The 20,772-nt window shown below is 40.0% G+C and overlaps 1 protein-coding gene across 1 annotated transcript; it reads left to right on the top strand.

Annotated features, from left to right (window-relative positions):
- Positions 1-8,348: 8,348 nt before the first annotated feature.
- Positions 8,349-11,561, top strand: LOC117400574 (pro-neuropeptide Y-like). Its single transcript, XM_034000728.3, has 4 exons — positions 8,349-8,444; positions 8,793-8,980; positions 10,524-10,604; positions 11,248-11,561. Exons 2-4 carry the CDS (start codon positions 8,793-8,795, stop codon positions 11,270-11,272), a joined length of 294 nt encoding a protein of 97 aa, XP_033856619.1. The 5' UTR covers positions 8,349-8,444; the 3' UTR covers positions 11,273-11,561.
- Positions 11,562-20,772: the final 9,211 nt, after the last annotated feature.

Raw genomic sequence — 20,772 nt, 5'->3', positions numbered from 1 at the left:
TATATATATATATATATATATATATATATATATATATTCTTTAATACAGATATACAAATTCTGTTTTCTGGTACTAAAATATCATCTGTGTGTGTGTATATATATATATATATATATATATATATATATATATATATATATATATATATATATATATATATATATACACACACACACACACGCTTATCATTTATTTAAATGTATATGTACGTCTTCAAAATACAAAAATAAGGGACGGCTTCAGTAACTTATAATGTATTAATATTAATTTTCGATATTTATTTTTTTACCTTTCAAAACGAATGTACTGGCTTTCTTTCTGATACCCCTCTTCTCTTCTTTGGTGGCTTTTTCAGGATACTCAGAAGCGATGTACTGATCCATATCAATGATAAATGTAGTTTTCTGAGTAGTTTTATAAATTTGTACTGTAAAACGATAAATTATTTGATCACAATTGTATGACGGCGTCAATGAACTCCAACTGTCAGTCTCAAGACCAGTGGAGCAAAAGCAGTGACGCGCAGAGCAACAGAACGCTGACATGTCACATGACTCAGGGGGGGAAGAAATTTGGCATGACACCGGCCTCGGTCCGTAAGGGAATAGCCTGGACTCGAACTCGACGTCCACTCGCGAAACGTCCACTCGACGTGCACTCGAAGCAAGTGCTTGTGCTGGATGCGCCACTCGGGAGACCCTGTTATGTCCACCTTTTAAATACATTCAGTTTTACCCATCAGTGAATTATCAAAATAAATAAATAAATAAATAACAACAACAGGCACACAAGTGTCCACATCTTGTACTGACAGAGCGATCTTTAGCAGAAACATTTCCGCTCTTTGATACAGTTGGTGTCATTGAAGACATTTTAAAGAAACACTGCAGCTCTAGCAGTGTTTTCAGTCATCTACCAGAAGCAAACTAAACTGGCTGCTAGGTTCCTAAATACAGGTAGAATTTTTAAATGATTAAAAAAATATGTATATTTACACTATTCTTTCAGCCATGGGAATTTTCACGGGGAACTACGTATTACACGGCAAAATGGATAAAATCTGTGATAACTGTGAACAAAATACAGCCTTAGTTACGAGGTATATATTTACCTATTTAAAAGTATTCTTGCTACCTTTTACACATAATTTCATTAGCTTTCTTAATACTCAACTACCAGTCTGTTCTGAAAATAGTTTGAACAATCTGGTTTTCTCAAAGAATTTAAAGGCTAATGTTTTAACCCTTGTGTGATAGGAATGACAATGTATTTGCTTACGATTGTAAGTCGCCCTGGATAAGGGCGTCTGCTGAGAAATAAATAATAATAATAATAATAATAATGAATTCAGGCCAGAAGCAGGAAAGAAAAACAGTCAGTACTGCAGGGCAAAAAGATGCTGCGCGCCGTTTATTTAAATAATACAAAAATAAAAGAAAAGGCTTAACAAAAACACTGCCTACCTCGCCTCAAAACAACAAAACAACGCACGGCTATGCCGTCATAACTACAATAAATAAATCATAATACAAACAAATACAACAACAACAACAACAACAACAACAACAACAATAATAATAATAATAATAATAATAATAATAATAATAATAATAATAATAATAAACAAAACAAATGCAAAACAATAAACTGCAGAGGGGTAGACCCCGTTCTAAAAATAAACAAACAATATAATTGTGCAGGGCTCCTCACCCTGTTACACCTTTCTTCTTGTTTTATTACAGGAACATTTAGAGCTTGCTTTACTGCCCTTTTAAAACTATAGCCTCCTGAACTACAGACTGTTATAGATGAGAAATACCTGGTTAAAGGTACATTGCCCATGAAGAGAACATCTTTTCAATTTAAAGGGGCATCATGCCAGTCTTTCAGGGCCACTAAAATATGTACAAATAGTTATTTATATCTTGTTAATAGTCTTTGAAAAGCAGACCACTTTTACAGTTTCACTGCCATGTGTATCTAAATGTGTGTCTTACCTTCTGTTCTGCATCGTTTATTCTGGTCAGCGTTTTCATGTATTTTTCCCTGTGTGAATAATGTTGAAAATGTATCATCAACACAAATATGGGAAGTTGACAGTACACAGCAAGAGAATTCTGTTAAAGGTAACTTCATATCTTGTTTACAATCGCAGCATTTACGTGAATGTCAGTCCTTGACTGAGATAAAAATACATCAGTTCAGTATGGCTGTGTGATGTTTAGAGCATGCGAGAATAAAGGTTGAATGGGAATTGAAAAATGAAATCGCATCATTAGAGGCAGGCACTCGAAGGAGTTGATAGTAAACATACATGCAGATGTTATATTTAATTCAGTAGTTGGAGTAGAGAAAACAAATGTTATTAAAAAAGAAGTAAAATGTTTATCTAAAAAGAACACACTTAAGTACTACAATATACTGTGAATATGCAACAGAAGATAGAGGCACATTTGTCTCTTCTATGTAGACTTATCTAGTTCCTTCATCAGGTAAAGGTAATAAAAAAGAAACCTGGAATTCAATAAGTTTTATAATATATATTTTTTATAATAGGTTAATAGGTTTTATTAACTATTGTACACTACTGTATATGTGCAGATGTAACACAACTTTGTTTAGCAAATATATTTTATTGTGTTTTTTATTTTATACAATATAACACAGTCTATGTGTGAGTAAGGATTTTAGAATGTTATACTAGAGCATCAGTATTGCTAGGATACTATTTTATTTAAATGAAAAACAATCGTATAATGTATCTAAGCCACCTGCTGGAGACTTGGTGCATCACAGCTCCAGTGTGAATCTCTTTCTGATCTCTCGGTTTAAAAGGGAACTTTACTGTTTATTCTATTTGTTTCAATAGTGCAGTCAAAACATCCTCCATTTGGATAAAGTAAGTCGTTAACATTCTCACACCACACCTATACAAGTATTTAAAGCTTGACAGAAGACAATTAGACAATGTCCAAATCAGCTGCCACTGAGTATGCTGTCTGCCTACAATATCTTCATTCTGTCAGACAGTTTAACTGTTCCTGCTTTACTCAATTTGGAATTCAACTAACGTTTTAACATAACAATTGAATGTGAAGGTTTCTATATGCATCCTTGAAAACAGAAAACATGGCAAATTGTAAAAAATGTCAGATAAAAATAATGAGTTTCCTATTTTGAATACCCCAGGGTTTAAATAAAAAGGTGAAGAAAACATAACCTGAAGAGGAATATTTCCCAGTGTTACCTTTCCTGGTGCTGATATTGTATGAACTGCTTGTCACTGAACTTTGAGGTGGATCTGTCAAGACTGATCAGTCTCAGAACTCTAGCAGTGTGCGCGTATAAGGTGGCACTGGAGCCCACAGTGAGGTGATGACAGAGCAGGTATTCCTGGGGTTCTACATGTTTTCTTTGCTACTGGCACATTGGGAAGCACATCTGCCTGAGGTTAGAAGGTCACAGGTGCTTGTTACCTATCCCAGTTCCTAAAACCTCAGCATACTTTGTGGATCTCTGTGCTGGACTATAGAGCTTACATAAAGGGGTCTGTCAAGAAGCTTAATCCTGTCCATTGCAGCGGTTTCTAGAAATGTGCTTTAAAAAGAAATTTTATTGACTTCCATACATACATTTCCTGTAGCAAGCATGCCTTTTGAGTCTTTAGAAAATAAATAGACACATGTTTCAACTGCTAGTGCTCGTGGAAGTAAAAAAAAAAAAAAAAAAGAAGTTTCTTAATTCTCTTTCTGGAACCCTTTTTGTTGATGAACCATTACTATATAATGTACAGCAGAATGACTGAAAAAATGCTCCAAAATAGAAATAAATCTTATGCATTGATTAACATCCAATAAAATGATGCCATGACCAGTGTATACGCATGCGGCTCCCTGTATGTTCATTTTGGTGGCTACATTTATGAACACCAATAGAGAGCTTGCATTTGTCTTGCCATGCAGCAAATCCTCTTTACATAATTACCACAGCTTTCATCAAAGCCTTTAAAGTCTGTATTTGGGATGTAATGTAGAATATTAACTTTCTATACCAGACAGCCAAAAGTGAATTGCTTAATATATATTTAAATTTGACACGTCATCAGTCAATCTGAATTTCTAAAGCAATGTTGATGCTGAAATTGTAACAGCAACGCCTTTCACTTGTGTGACTTTTAGACTTTTCAGCAGAATACTGTAACTCTCTCTTCACGTCTGAGTGAAACAGGACTTGGGGAGACCAGATGTGATTCTAAACTTGCAGTTTTTATTACTGAACTAAATAAACACAGCAAATCCCTGTTTGGGCCTGGTTCACACCAAAAATAATAAAACAACTAACTCTCTCTGTTGTCGTCTCACACTCCCTCAGTTGCTCTCTCTCTGTTCTACTTGCACTCTCCACTCACTCTCACTCTTCCTTCTTCACTGCAAACTCCAGACTTCTGGGTTCTTCTTACTGCTTCACAGAGCAGGTCCTCACTTTCAGCCTTGCGTTCTGTCCCTCACAGTCATACACAACCACTCACTGTCAAGTCTGCGCACCTTCTCTCTCTCTCGTGACTGCCCCCCCCCCCCCCCCCCCCCACTAATAGCCTCAGGGGAGGGTTCTGCCCACCATACACCATATGCATGCGGACACACACACACACACACACACTAACTACCCTAATGCCAATGATGTGCCCCATTCCCGTACAATACATGCAACACGAAATAAGACATGACAAATGAACAAGACAAACACAGAGTCTAGCAGGCTGACATCGCCTGAGTCGTTACATAACCCCCCCCCCCCCCCCAGTCCCTAGTCCCCGAGGGAAGGACAAAGTCTCAAAAATGCCCTGGAGGTCGATGGTGTCATTGCAGGCATGGTCTTCCACCTTGTGTGGTCCCCTGTCAGCCACAGGGGATGGACGGACAGAGCCCAGGGACGTGGAGGCCTCAGGCAAGGGGCTATGAGGAACAAGCGAACCAGGATGGGGCAGGAGGGAACTGTCACTGGCCTCTGGGTCTGTCGGATCTCCTCCCAGGTAGGGAGCCAGCCGGTCCCAGTGCAGGGCCACCTTGCGCCCGATATACTACCTCTACAAACCGCTCCAGGACCTGGCAAGGCTGTCCAACTTGGGGCAATGGCCCTTCTTCCTCCTGGGGCTGTAGACCTAGACCAGCTCTCCGGTGTTAAAGTGGCGCTCCCGAGGTCATAGTTCCGCTTCTGCCTGACCCAAGCAGCCTGCAGCTGATCCTGGGGGAAGCGGTGGGCTACCTCCAGCCAGTCTTGCAGCCTCCTTGCATACTCAGGACCCGGGGGTACACTGGAGGCATCTGGGGGGCGGCCGAAAACCATTTTGGCGGGTGTGTGGCGCTCACACCCCAACAGGGCTGGAGTGCAGGCAGTTGAGTCCTGCACAGTGGAGCAACAGGCCAGCAGCACCAGAGGCAGGTAGGTGTCCGTCCCTTTGGTGTTTGGCGGTGGTCACAGCCAACTGCATGGCCAGCGTGCGGTTAAACCGTTCCACCAATCCATCACTCTGTGGGTGGAGTGGGGTGGTCATGGTCTTCTTAATCCCGGGACTCGAAGTTGCACCCCATGTCTGAATGGAGTTCCTGTGGGATCCCGAACTGGCTGAAGAACCCCTCCAGCAGTGCTTAAACGACAGTCTCCGCCTCCTGGTCTGGCAAAGCATATGCCTCCGGCTACTAAGTGAAATAGTCGAGGGCCACCAAGACGAATCGGTTCCCCTTCTCCGAGTGTGGAAAGGGGCCCAAGACATCCACGACGACCCTCTCCATGGGTCCGCTGACCTGGTACTGCTGGAGGGGGGCGTGCGACCAGCCCGGGGGTCCTTTCCAGGCAGTGCAGGTGTCACAGCGTCTCCATTAGCCAGAAGTGTCCGGTGCCTGGGGTTCTGATGCCAGACTGAGGCCACCGTGGCAACAGCAGGGTCCTCTGCAGGGGCTGGTAAGGCCCCATTGACAGAGCTCGATGACGTTGGTGCTGGTAGAAGGCTAGAGTGGGAAAGGGGTCGATTTTTCTGAGCTCGCCTGGCCCGAGGGAGGGCTGAGTTCCCCCATACCAGCGGCTCCATCCCGGCATTATCGTTGCTCCAGGGCAGGGACACCGTCCCTCCGACTAGGGGACTGGAGGTCGCAGGCTGTAAACCTCGGCAGCTGCGGTGGCCGGCAAAGCTCGTCGAAATGCTGCGTTGTCCCTGGTGATGCTGGTGCATGATGGAGCTGGTGGTCTGGTGCTTGGTGGAGCCCGGGGGATGGCTGAGGTCCCCCGTCTCGCTGCAGCAGGTCATTGGGCCTTTGGCAAGGCCTGAAGTTGTCGAACAGAGGGGTCCCAACTCTGACTAGACACTCTCAGGGAAGGCTGGCCCCCTTGGGTCGGCTAAGGCCAAGGCCGGGCCCCCCGTATGTGCAATGTCCTGGTCCTGAGGTCTACTTGCCCACCTGTGTAGCGCAGGAAGTCCAGGCCCAGTATACAGGGGTCCTACATAGCTGCTACCCAGACAGGTGGTGTACTGTCCATCCAGCTACTTCAATAGTGAGGTTGCCGTTCACTAGAATCACTGTTGAGCCTGTGTCCACTAGAGCAGTGCACTGAACCCCCTCAATTCGAAAGTGGACGTGGCAGAAGTTGCCGGCAGTGGTCTTCCCAACCACTACAGCTGGCTCATACTGTCTGCGGTCCGCGGCTTCCGGTACACTACGGTGAAAGGGACTGTGTTGGGGGCCCATGTTGTCCCATCTACAGGGGCCCCTTGGCGTGGCATTACAGGTGGCCGGGCTGGCCACAGCCCCAGCACAACTGCGAGCAGGGTGATCGCTGCCCTTATAAGGGTGACCATCTCTGTAGGCCAGGTGGGGGTACTGGTGCTGACCGGGGCTTCCTCTTCACTGGGTTGGGCCATGTGGGCTCTGGGTGGTGTGTGATCGGGCCTCCTCTTCTGCCGACTCTGTTCCCCTGCAGAGACCCAGTCATGCTCCCTCTCCTCGATCACAGTCTCGACTCTTTCTGAGTAAACCATGTCGAGCTCTAGGGAGGTTGAGGCAGCAAGCCGGACCTGCTGACGCAGGGCAGTGGGGGTCAGTCCGCGGACAGAGGCTTCCATGGCCAGGTCCTCTTAGGTGGCTGGCGAGAAATCGGGGTACCCTCTTCGAGCTAGGTACCTGACGTCAGCCACCAGTATGCCCAGTTTCTCTTCTGGGCCTCGGGTTCGGTTGTGCAGGCGTAGGCTTAGGTGCAGGCTGACTGCAGGCTCCACTCTTCCAAAGCAGCGCTCTAGGGCTACGGCTAACACATCATACTGGATCATCTTGTCTGGGCCCAGGTCCAGCAGAACCTGCAGCGCTTCCCCCTCCAGCGCAGCTGCTAGCTGTCCAGCCTTTAGTGAGCGCTGTCTTTCTGAACATAGCGTCGTACGCCTCTCATGGGGACTTCCCATCATAGTGCATAAAATCAGTCCTGCATAGTTTACAGAAAGTATGCCTTTTTCCAATGCTGTTTAGGATTATGTGAGATTATGTTGTGGTCCAAGAAGCTTGAAATTTGCATCAATTGCCTGCCACAATGCTCCCTTGGTTCCTAAACCCTGCTAAGTACAGAGCATACAGGACTTCTGCAGAAAATAAAGGTTTGCTGACATAAAGGAATTTAACAGTTGAGTTTTGAACAAAGTCCGGGAGAAAATCTGTCCTGGGAGAATGTGTGTTCATATTTCATATTGTTACACAGGCAGCCAGGATACATGTGCTACACTTTAGATTTCAATCGTTATCTCACCTCCACAGCAACTCAGTTTAACTGATTGGAATCTGAACTCTAATTGGTGTAACTCAGGGTATAATAGCATTGTAGAGCACATAGACCTACTGTGCAGTGAAGTTTACTTGAAACTTTTAAATGTGTAGAATTCACTATAATCTAGTTTTTTTTTTTTTTTTTTTTAACCCTTTCATAAAACATGGACTAATTTCGAATAGGTGAGACCGAACTTTGAAAAACGTACATAAACATACACTAAAAATCGCATTAATAATTTATTTGAAATAAAAGTGTGCTGTGTTTGTTTTGTTTTAGTGTGGCGCACATCGAGTACACTGTTCTCATTTCAGTTTATTCTGTTAACTATAGTACTTGGAACAAAACGTAGGTATTTAGAAGTGAAGAAAATATTTTCCGCACTTACTGCAGGAAAGCAATCACTTTTATCTAAGCTCTATCGGCGACAGCTCATTCTCTGCTGGAATGTGATAAGAGAATTGTGCTCAATGAAGCGTGATTGGGACAGAGTCCCCCCCCCCCCTCCTTTTACTTAAAGACTTGCATATAAGAACCAAAGAATTGCTGAACGCTGTCAGAGAACACAAAAGACCTTATATCGGTACCTTAATACCGCGCAGAAGAGAGGCAACCATCTCTATCAACATAACTGAATGTGAGTACACCGATTTCTCAGATATCCCCGTAGTTAACTCGCTGTATTGTTTTAGACTTGATTCTGTTCCATTCGTCTTGTTTTGGAGTGCAGTCGACTGTCACATAATAGAGAGTGTCGCAGGTGAATTCTGCAGTAGTTGTAGTTTTGCAGCTCTGTTTTAGATAGTAGTGTAATGTAATAGTAAAAGTGTATGCATTTTACTTCCAGTTTCTTGAAGGGAAAGGCAAGGCAAGTGGTACTTTATAATAAACCTAAGCCAGTTATTTAGGAAATCAAAATGGTATTGAAAACTTCAGGGACAAAAAAAAAAAATCATTTTCTTTTGTGCTGTATTACCTCCTAAAGATGCGTGCGAACCTGGGGCTGTGGCTGGCTACCGTGGCTTTTGCCTTCTGCACTTTGGTCTATGTCGGAACGCTTGCGGATGCTTACCCGTCGAAACCCGACAATCCTGGAGAACAGGCGCCTGCCGAAGACTTGGCCAAATATTATTCAGCTCTGAGGCACTACATCAATCTTATCACGCGGCAGAGGTAAGGGCGCTGATCGGGAATATCAGACCGCATTTGAATGAACTCTTCAGATTATACACAGTTAATGGAAAGACAAGCATATGTATGGCTAATATAAGTGACTACATTTAAAACAATTTAAATAGGTTTTAAAAATAGTAATTAACAAAACATTCATTTAAACAGCACTGTTTTGCAAACAGGACCCTATAAATCTACTGTTTCTTTAAGAAATATACAGTGTACATATATTTATTCATCATAAATTATATGTATTTAAGTCTGAGAATATAAAAACATATTATTATTATTATTATTATTATTATTATTATTATTATTATTATTATTATATTTTTTCCACAGTTTTCTAAATTAACAATAATTGTGTATACATTAAAGTAATCCCAGTTAGGTTATACTAAAATAATTTTAAAAAATCAATACAAAATATTTGCAGTATCTCAAATAAATTCCTAATTGTCAAGAAAAGTGAATGGTTAAATATAGCTAGATTTTGCTACCATTTATGCATTTAAATGATTGACATGCGCTTTTACAACTTTTTATTTTTTTAACTGGCATGTCCAAACCATATGTCATGTAGTTCAGTTATTATTAGCTGGCATTTTATAATATTTCCAACATTGTTAATGTACTTTCATTCCATACCTTACTTACTGTAGCTGGAGATGTTCCAAAGACCCCAGTCATAGTCAAAATTACACCTATATCACTTTATTTATCAAACAGCCTCAAAGCTACAGTATACAGTACCTCTGTTAAGCACCCTTAAACTTGAAAAGTGTAATATTAATTGAAATATTTTTGTAACATCTCCTGAATCACAGGATACACTTGTATCTTGAATAGTAAATATGTAGTAAAAATGTGCTTCTGTTACATTTTTATATTTTACAATACACATTGGGCTTATCATTTTTAAATGCCAGCTGTTACCTGATTGGGTCAATTAGTGCATATATTGAATTTAAAGTTTTCCAAAAATAGCTGCTTTCTGAAAAGTAAATGAGAACATGCTTTTTTTTTTCCTGGAAACTATGCTTCTTAGTAGAAGGCTGTGTTTAATGGCTTTTGAAATTGGAATTTTAAAAGCTTCCAGAACTCTTTTGTGAAATTAACTGCACTGCAGAACCATGTTATTCAGTTGTATTTAAGTGTGTTCAGTTGAGATTCTAAACAATTGATCTTATTCACAATTAGGTTTTCAATCACGTGTTGTAATGGTAGTGTGAATAGTGCATTGGATTTCGTGTCATACATTCATTCAATTAAAAACAGGAACGCTTAACCTGTAAATGAGTCTGTTGTTCTTTTACTTGCTAGAAGATATCAATCCATCCATTAAGGGAAAACAGTTTACCTCAACCAGACAACCAGACTAACCAGATAGACTAGATTGGGCGCACTTGATCATTTTAGTACCATTGAAAGACATGAAGTAGTTTCCCAACTATGCTCCATTATTGTGAATTCTAATAGGTTGTTGAAGTACCTGGGTGTTTGTCTGTAGCATTGCTAGCATATTCCCATTGTCTTTCTCCAGGTATGGGAAGAGATCCAGTCCTGAGACTCTGTTTTCCGACCTTCTGTGGAGGGAAAGTCCGGAAAGAATCCCAAGACCAAGGTAAACAAGAAAAACCTGGAGAAATGCATTGGGGTCAGTCCAGCTAGGTTACTCCTCACTCGAGAACAAATAGGTTAATGTTCATCAAAATGGGCATTTCTGTCACTTTGACACACATTGAGTTGAGGTCTATTCAACTGATAGTGGTGAATCTAAATACTGCCACCATTTCAATATTAAATTAGGACCTGTCATTTTAATTTCCTTTCAAGACAATTACAATTGAGAGAGACACACACATTGGTAAGGTTTTACTCCTTTTATTCCTATAAAAGTTTACTGTGTTATAAGTTTCACAAACAGCGTAGTAAAGCCTTGATGTACTCAGTGATTTGTAAAGATCCTAAAAAATCCTCAGATCAGTAAAAAAGTTAAAAAAATGAAGATCATCATAAATGCAACAACTTAATGTTATTATTATTATTATTATTATTATTATTATTATTATTATTATTATTATTAATAATTGAAAACACTTACATTATGTGTATCTGCCATCATTTTTAATTGTGTGATTAAGCATGTTGCTGAATTGTAACTATAGAGCTATATGTGTGATTACTGTTATTATGTAGTTAGAGACACTTAATGTAAAGTGTTACCTTATTTGCATTTATCAGTTGTATGTCTATTTGTTTTGCAGATATGAAGACCCTTCTATGTGGTGATGAAACCACGTTCTTCATTGTGTCCACATTATCACTTTACATTTCACGCTAGAACACTGACCACCAAATGCAGCCAGACTTCCAAAGAGAAACACTGCATGCAGCCTCCACAGAGAACTCTGTAGAAAAACATCCTGCACCATATTGTATATATAATTATTTAAATAAATAAATGATTTATGCATTCCAACTACAACACAGTGTTGAAAAGAAGATATTATGTGTATCGTGAAATTGTTTTTGTGCTATTAAAATTCATTACAAAAAGATTGAACATGCAATTGTGTTCTTTTTAAGACTTGTTAATTATTTGTGCCATTGTTAATAAAAAAAATCCTAACATAATTTTACAATGGTATTCTGTCATACTACATTACCAGTCAGGAGCCCAACAAAATCCCATTGCTGCTAATTGTACTGAAGGGGCATACCTGGAGTCAAAACATTTGACTGCTTATTTTAGTTCTTTCAATGCAAACTGTTTTATTGTCTAATATATTTAATCTAAATCAGACGTGCCAGTCATCCACGTTTTCAGAGAATGTGGCAGTTTTACAGCATGCTGGTCTTGTTAGAGAGGTCATTTAACAGTGCCTTGATAGGTTTGGGACTGCTGATGATGGCCGTATATTACTGTCAATAGGAGTAAATCAAGAGGTGGCCTTTTTACGGAGGTGGCCTTAAAGTAAGATTTTACTCTGAATTGTGTCATTCAAATCTGAATTATGAATATATGCATTCCTATCAGCTTTAAAAATACCTTTTAGAAATATTGAATAAATACAGAATTTAATATAGTACAGAATTTTATACCCCTCTATAAAGTATACTGTACACTACAAAATGTACGAAAACCAGGACCAGAGAACAGATTAGGACTAAGGAAAGGAAACAGTTCTTCCACAGAGAGTGCTGAGGATATGGAATGAGTTACCTAGTCATGTTGTTGAGGCAGAATCACTTTGGATTCTTCAAGACCCAATTTGATAAAGTTTTAAGATCAATCAGCTACTCAGAACCATTTGAGCTGAGACAGGTCAAATAGCCTCCTGCTTGCGCCATGCTTTCTGATCCTGGCTGGGGACCCACAGGGAGCATTGCAGAGGTCATTGCTTTCCGGCAGAGTTAGGGTGGAGCACATCTGAGATTTAGTCTCATCCTACTCCAGAGCACTTTTGGTCAGGCGCCAGCAAGTGCAGTCCGGCTTCCAGGGTCCAGTAGCTCGGTCACCTCTGTTGCGTAGGTTCCTTGGGTGGAAAGAGGACTGGGAGGGCAACAGTAATGAAGGTTGACAATTTATCTTTAATGCGAAGTGGGTTGCAGAAGTGAGGCACTAATGTAAGGGTCGGCATTTTCTTACAATGCGGTCTTTTATAATATGCTTGGTTTGGTTTGATTATTATCTATTGTTTAAAACCATAAATTGTTACAATAGCACTGAAGCACTTTGTTGCTGACAAACTAGATTAGTGCATGCCATTATTTTTAGACAGATCCATTTAAATATTTTTTTTCTGAGAAAATGTTTAGTTGGAAGCTGCTTATGTAAAGCTGTCACTACAGCAAGAAGAACTTCAAAGAAACTAAGTACCTCAACTTCCATCTCAAACACACCTTATTTCATTGTGCAGTGTACAATCTAAATACCCATCAGCAAGATACGATGGGAGGTATTGCAGACACTTTATTTATTCACACTTTCTGATCCGTGGAATCCGTTCACTTCATATCAAGCAAGGTTATAATTGTGTTGTGAAATATTTTGAATGTGTTAGAGCAAAAAAGCTAAGTGATGTAGAACCTCCCACAGCTATAAATCATACCACGAGCCTTTCTCTGGCAGTCAGGATCTGGCGATCAGCCTCATTGTTAATGAAGCTCCTGATTGGTCCGTCTACAATGAACCCAGGCCAGTTAGATTTATCTGCCCTGTGAGCTAATTTTAATATAAAGAGCTGTCCGTGTGTAATGTTAAATTATGAGCTCAGTAAAAGCACATTCTAAAACCTACCAGTATAGAAAGGGTAATGCTTTATTTAAGCTTTATTATATTGTTTTAAACTGTTAAGACTAGTTTCCTAACACATTTACAGTGCTCCTCTTAACTACATTATAAACAAATAAAAGCTAGAAACCCAATTTCAGTGATATCATTGATGGATGCTGAACATGCTAAGAAATAAATACTACTACTACTAATAATAATAATAATAATAATAATAATAATAATAATAATAATAATAATAATAATAATAATAATAATTCAGCAGACATTTCTGATTATTTCATAAATAGATTATTTTAACTAACCATTAACAAAACAATGACCACATTTTTGTGTTGGTAAGTTTTTAACAGTTGTACAGCTACTGGACAGTGCTCTCCCATGGTGTTCTATGGATGTCATCTGTTCTGTTATTACTCAACAACGAAATGGTAAATAAAGCACGGCTGAGGATGACATGCCCTCAGTCTCATTTTTTATAAAGATATGATGTCTACAAAAGAGGCCAAGTTAAAAATGAACTATATTAGTATAAATTATGCTTTCAATCTAACTGGTCTGTTTTGTACATTTGAAATATTTTGGTTAGATGTCTCTGGACATATTATTCTGACATGCATCAGAAATGTATTCAGCCCATCAATGCTCATCCAGTTAGTAATAATAATTTATTTCAGGACCCATACCCATTTGGCTCTTGAAGGTTCCCAATGAATCAACAACAACAGCAACTCTTTCCAGACCACTGACTGTATAAGAATACACCTCCTACCCGCGGTCCTGAATCTATTTACACTGAATTACCAAACACACCCACTCACTGTGTAAGAATACACCTCCTACCCGCGGTCCTGAATCTATTTACACTGAATTACCAAACACACCCACTCACTGTGTAAGAATACACCTCCTACCCGCGGTCCTGAATCTATTTACACTGAATTACCAAACACACCCACTCACTGTGTAAGAATACACCTCCTACCCGCGGTCCTGAATCTATTTACACTGAATTACCAAACACACCCACTCACTGTGTAAGAATACACCTCCTACCCGCGGTCCTGAATCTATTTACACTGAATTACCAAACACACCCACTCACTGTGTAAGAATACACCTACCCGCGGTCCTGAATCTATTTACACTGAATTACCAAACACACCCACTCACTGTGTAAGAATACACCTCCTACCCACGGTCCTGAATCTATTTACACTGAATTACCAAACACACCCACTCACTGTGTAAGAATACACCTCCTACCCGCGGTCCTGAATCTATTTACACTGAATTACCAAACACACCCACTCACTGTGTAAGAATACACCTCCTACCCGCGGTCCTGAATCTATTTACACTGAATTACCAAACACACCCACTCACTGTGTAAGAATACACCTACCCGCGGTCCTGAATCTATTTACACTGAATTACCAAACACACCCACTCACTGTGTAAGAATACACCTCCTACCCGCGGTCCTGAATCTATTTACACTGAATTACCAAACACACCCACTCACTGTGTAAGAATACACCTCCTACCCGCGGTCCTGAATCTATTTACACTGAATTACCAAACACACCCACTCACTGTGTAAGAATACACCTACCCGCGGTCCTGAATCTATTTACACTGAATTACCAAACACACCCACTCACTGTGTAAGAATACACCTCCTACCCGCGGTCCTGAATCTATTTACACTGAATTACCAAACACACCCACTCACTGTGTAAGAATACACCTCCTACCCACGGTCCTGAATCTATTTACACTGAATTACCAAACACACCCACTCACTGTGTAAGAATACACCTCCTACCCGCGGTCCTGAATCTATTTACACTGAATTACCAAACACACCCACTCACTGTGTAAGAATACACCTCCTACCCGCGGTCCTGAATCTATTTACACTGAATTACCAAACACACCCACTCACTGTGTAAGAATACACCTCCTACCCGCGGTCCTGAATCTATTTACACTGAATTACCAAACACACCCACTCACTGTGTAAGAATACACCTACCCACGGTCCTGAATCTATTTACACTGAATTACCAAACACACCCACTCACTGTGTAAGAATACACCTCCTACCCGCGGACCTGAATCTATTTACACTGAATTACCAAACACACCCACTCACTGTGTAAGAATACACCTACCCGCGGTCCTGAATCTATTTACACTGAATTACCAAACACACCCACTCACTGTGTAAGAATACACCTACCCGCGGTCCTGAATCTATTTACACTGAATTACCAAACACACCCACTCACTGTGTAAGAATACACCTACCCACGGTCCTGAATCTATTTACACTGAATTACCAAACACACCCACTCACTGTGTAAGAATACACCTCCTACCCGCGGTCCTGAATCTATTTACACTGAATTACCAAACACACCCACTCACTGTGTAAGAATACACCTCCTACCCGCGGTCCTGAATCTATTTACACTGAATTACCAAACACACCCACTCACTGTGTAAGAATACACCTCCTACCCGCGGTCCTGAATCTATTTACACTGAATTAACCAAACACACCCACTCACTGTGTAAGAATACACCTCCTACCCGCGGACCTGAATCTATTTACACTGAATTACCAAACACACCCACTCACTGTGTAAGAATACACCTCCTACCCGCGGTCCTGAATCTATTTACACTGAATTACCAAACACACCCACTCACTGTGTAAGAATACACCTCCTACCCGCGGACCTGAATCTATTTACACTGAATTACCAAACATACCCACTCACTGTGTAAGAATACACCTCCTACCCGCGGTCCTGAATCTATTTACACCGAATTACCAAACACACCCTCTGGCCCTGCTTCCTGTGCCGTTTGTAATAGTGACTTGGAATGAAAAACAAATAAAAAAGCACTGCCTTGATGGCCACATTCTCAACCTCCTGTACTCGTCCGGACCCGAAGGGTTAGTAATTAAGTAAGGTGCTAAACAGTCGAGGAAGCAATAGCCCAGCATGTATGTCAGTGACAAAACATCCCTGCTGTTAATACAAAAGTAGAGTTGTCAGTCGGGGTCTACCGTGTACTGAAGAGCGACCAGAATTATCCCGGGTTTAAATGGCATGTCGTATGCAGACAGGCTAAAAGAATTGAATCTATTCAGTCTTGAACAAAGAAGACTATGCGGCGATCTGATTCAAACTTTCAAAATCCTAAAAAGTGTAGACAATGTCGACCCAGAGGACTTTTTTGACCTGAAAAAAGAAACAAGGACCAGGGGTCACAAATGGAGATTAGATAAAGGGGCATTCAGAACAGAAAATAGGAGGTACTTTTTTACACAGAAAATTGTGAGGGTCTGGAACCAACTCCCCAGTAATATTGTTGAAGCTGACACCCTGGGATCCTTCAAGAAGCTGCTTGATGAGATTCTGGGATCAATAAGCTACTAACAACCAAACGAGCAAGATGGGCTGAATGGCCTCCTCTCGTTTGTAAACTTTCTTATGTTCTTATTGAAGGTGAATAGGCCCACAAGAAGCAGAAACACGCTTGAAATCTGAAACAAGTCTCCTATTTATTGTCTATTGACTTCTCCAGGTACTTTTGATCATACATAATTGTTGGCAGGCAAGTTTCAGAGCTACGACTCTGCACTCTGTGTGCATTCCTTTAATTAATAAAGTTTTAAATCTATTGAACGTAAAGCAAAATAAATATTCACATACACATTCTGTTCTTATGGAAATAATTTACATTTAATGCATAAATGGAAATGATCTAATGGACAAAAAAAATGCATAAAGTTTTTGAACAAAGAAAATGTATACTCGGAAGAAGTTATTAGAAGTACTTACCTGGCACGATTGCGCAAAAGTATAATTAAGACAAGATGATATAAAACACACTTCATCTTATTTAAAGGAGAGGAACAGTGTTTCGGGAAAGCACTTTTCAGTGTTCTTAGATTTGTGTCCAAAACGACCGTAATGCGTTCAAATAGGAGAAAATTGGACAGCTCTCTATAATAATTGCTGCTAAAATTGTCTATTTAAAAAATACTGAGCCTGGACGTCAATCTGGCAACAAGAGCTGGTGGCAATTTTATCCTCGCTATGACGTTTTTTTGGTTTTTTTTTTCAATCCCAGGTGGCAGCTTCTCTGTAAATCTCTTAACTGTATTTTATTGTTCAAACGCCAGGTTTAGTTTATTCTGAATTTCATAATTGAAAGTGCTGGTATTTACATCCATCATTGTTTGCATCAATTGGATCAGAAATTACTGCTGATAATAATTGCAGGTAACTATTAAACCAGCCCCACAGTATCAGTACTTTATATACAGTACAGTAACATGTTTGTGAGATTAAATACCGTCTGTATTCATTTTGCAAATATGTTCTTCCTAAAACGTCAACCGGAATAATGTGAATGGTTTTTCCCTAAGGTATAAGGGGCACACACAGAATATTTTTATAACTGGTTATTTCAGATGGAGGTCCATAGACTTCATGAAAAAATATAGAACTAAATCATGTTGTTCATGTTTCTTAAACTACTGTATGTTGCACATCTTTTTTAGTTGAAAATGGCAAACACCCATTAGAACTTAAATAGTTCTGTCGAGGTATGGGTTTAAAGACACACTGTATTGGTAACACACGCTTCATGCTCAGGTTAGGACTAAAAGCTATAGTTATTAAAGAACATGTTTCAGTGTAATTATCTGGGGACAATAATGTAAACACACATAAGTATTCAGGAGTGGAACCACTGTTACCCTTCACCACAGGAACACTGCAAGGCAATCACAAGACAAGGGCACTTGTTTTGTGGCTAGCAGGAAGCAGGACAGACATGCACTTGTTGGCCTCTTTATTAGGATATTTAGCTAACATCGGATTGGGCCCTGATCATAGCCTTTACCCGACGTGTCACAGACTCCAAAAGGTGCTGGACGGTGTCTTGAGGGATGGTAATCCAGTCAGTCATTTATTTCCCACAGGTAATGCTGTTTTGTATATGTCATTCAAGTTCATCTCAAGCAATCCACAACAATGCTTCAGTAAACTATGGCATTTGTTCCAGAATAATCCAGAGACCCCACAGTATACCAGGAGAACACCCCCACACCAGGTTGAAGCGAGACCCAAGCGGGTAGACAGCCTTATAAAATCAGTCAGGCAGTGTACATCTACGCTATGACTGGAAGACAAGAAAGATCTTAAAGGCAAGGTTGCTTGAAGCCAGGAGTCATGGTACTCACTGAATAGCTTCCCACATACTGTACTTCAGCAGCTAGTTTGACTAATGAAATTTACACAACCACTCTGGATTGAAAAACAGGTTGCATTTGTAGGCTAAGACACACATGTTTAGGACACTGACAGTAGGGCTGTTTTGAACTAATACACGGGTCTGTAAACACATTTAAGAAAAGGAAGATTGCTCAGCGGTACCATCTACTGGTTTAATTTATGTTTAGTTTGACAGTATGCTCCAAACTGCTAAATGCTGCCGCCTAGTGGAGCAAACGGGTAATGCAACTAGAAAAGAATAAATAATTGCTCAATTGATTACATTTATTACGACTTTAAATCTAGAAGCCAACAGTGTAGCTCTCCTATCTGAGATAGTACTCCACCCATAAGCCATGCGTCCTGAGATGACAAAGGAAATATAATGTGCTTTCCACACAGGCTGGACATTTTCAAATTTTACTAAGCAGAATTATGCCATGAAGACTTTTCTTTGACAAATACATAGTTTTGTATGCAGTTAGGCAATGGGGCGATTTCACAAGAAATCCTGTCCTAATCTGTTTTAGCAAAGTAATCTGGTAAAGTGTATCTTTAGCCCTTTCCTTGACAGGGTGCTGGATTGATGGTGACAATAACTAATGCCATTATTCCTGATGGATGAAGAGAAGGACAGCCAGACAGGAAGAATCTGACCTCTGAGACTGTGAGTATACCTACAGTATCTTTCTTTAGATCTGTATCTAATATAATCTCTTATGGGTTAATAACAGTAGATCCAAACTGCCTCACACACCGACCATAAATCAGCCTTTAATAACATGCTTGTAGATCCTAGTGGACCCTTACACTAATGTGTAACCTATGATCATTGTACTCTTAAATATATAGCTGTCTGTATTGATTGTGACAAGTGCAGCTTTTTATAACATCATGTGAATGTCATGTGATAGTGTGACCTTTCAACTCAATTGATCAAGTCAACCCCTTAGTTAAGGTAAAGATAAGGACATGAAATCAATCTGGTAGCAGAGTAGCTCATTGAGGACATTTTAAAGTAATAATATGTATAATTGTACTTAATTTGATGATGCAGCTATTGGATTTTATGAATGTTAATTTTATAAAAATATTTATTTTTACATAGCACCTTTCATAGTGGACCACCATCACAAAGCACTTTACAAGATACAAGACTAAGGTGTGTAAACTATGCATCAGCTGCAGAATCACTTACAACAACGTCTCACCCGAAAGACCACACACAAGGAGGTTAAGTGATTTGATGAGGGTCCCACACAGTGAGTCAGTGGCTGAGCTGGGATTTGAACTGGGGACCTCCTGGTTATAAGCCATTTTCTTTAACCACTGGACCACACAGCCTCTTTATCACACACTGTCTGATAAAAGGAAAGGCTGCTAAATACATCAAGGGTCCAAAAGGTATACTATTCTTACATTCCACGTTGCATATTTTTGGAATCATTTACATTTAAAGAACTTAACTGAAGTCTAATTTTGAAAGCTTAATGAAAAACTATATGTCATGACAATAGATATTTTGATCGTTGACTGCCTTGGTGACTGATCTTTCTACTTGGGTGACAGGTAAAAGGATTCCCCAGTGATCTTTAATCTGGGTTTAGCACTACATTTATTGTGTGCAGCGTTTTTCGTTTCTAGATTTACAGTAATTATACTTGACTGCATACCTACCCTTGCTCTTAATTTCGCCTGCTGCTAAAGACGTTGTGTTTTGGGTTAAACGAGCCGACGGTTAAAACGGGCTTGACCTTATAAGCTCCAGTCAGATACATATTTGCACCATAAATATTGCTAACTATAGCTTCTATAAATACTGAAACAAAAGTAATTCATTGCAGTAAAATAGTTATGATACAACAATTTATTTATTTTTGCAAGGTTTGAATTTGGAGATTTTTTTCTGCCACTGAATCATGAAAGTAATTAAAAAAGTACATATAATACAAAACAAGACAACTACATTGCAGGCTTAAACCAGTTATACTTGTCAACAACCATTCAGTAGAGCGTTCTCTTTTCCCTGGTAAATTCTACTAAATTCAAAGCCACAACAGCGAAAAAGAATGCACAGGTCAATTGCACAACATGAATGACATTCATCAGCTGATTCAGTGTGTGATGATCGTTGAACACAACGTCACAGTTTTTCATTTTTCATTTCATGTTATTCAGTAGAAGAACCCAGTTAT

Source organism: Acipenser ruthenus, chromosome 4 (assembly GCF_902713425.1).
Source record: "Acipenser ruthenus chromosome 4, fAciRut3.2 maternal haplotype, whole genome shotgun sequence".
NCBI classification, from domain to species: domain Eukaryota; kingdom Metazoa; phylum Chordata; class Actinopteri; order Acipenseriformes; family Acipenseridae; genus Acipenser; species Acipenser ruthenus.
This window is presented reverse-complemented; position numbering and strand designations above follow the sequence as displayed.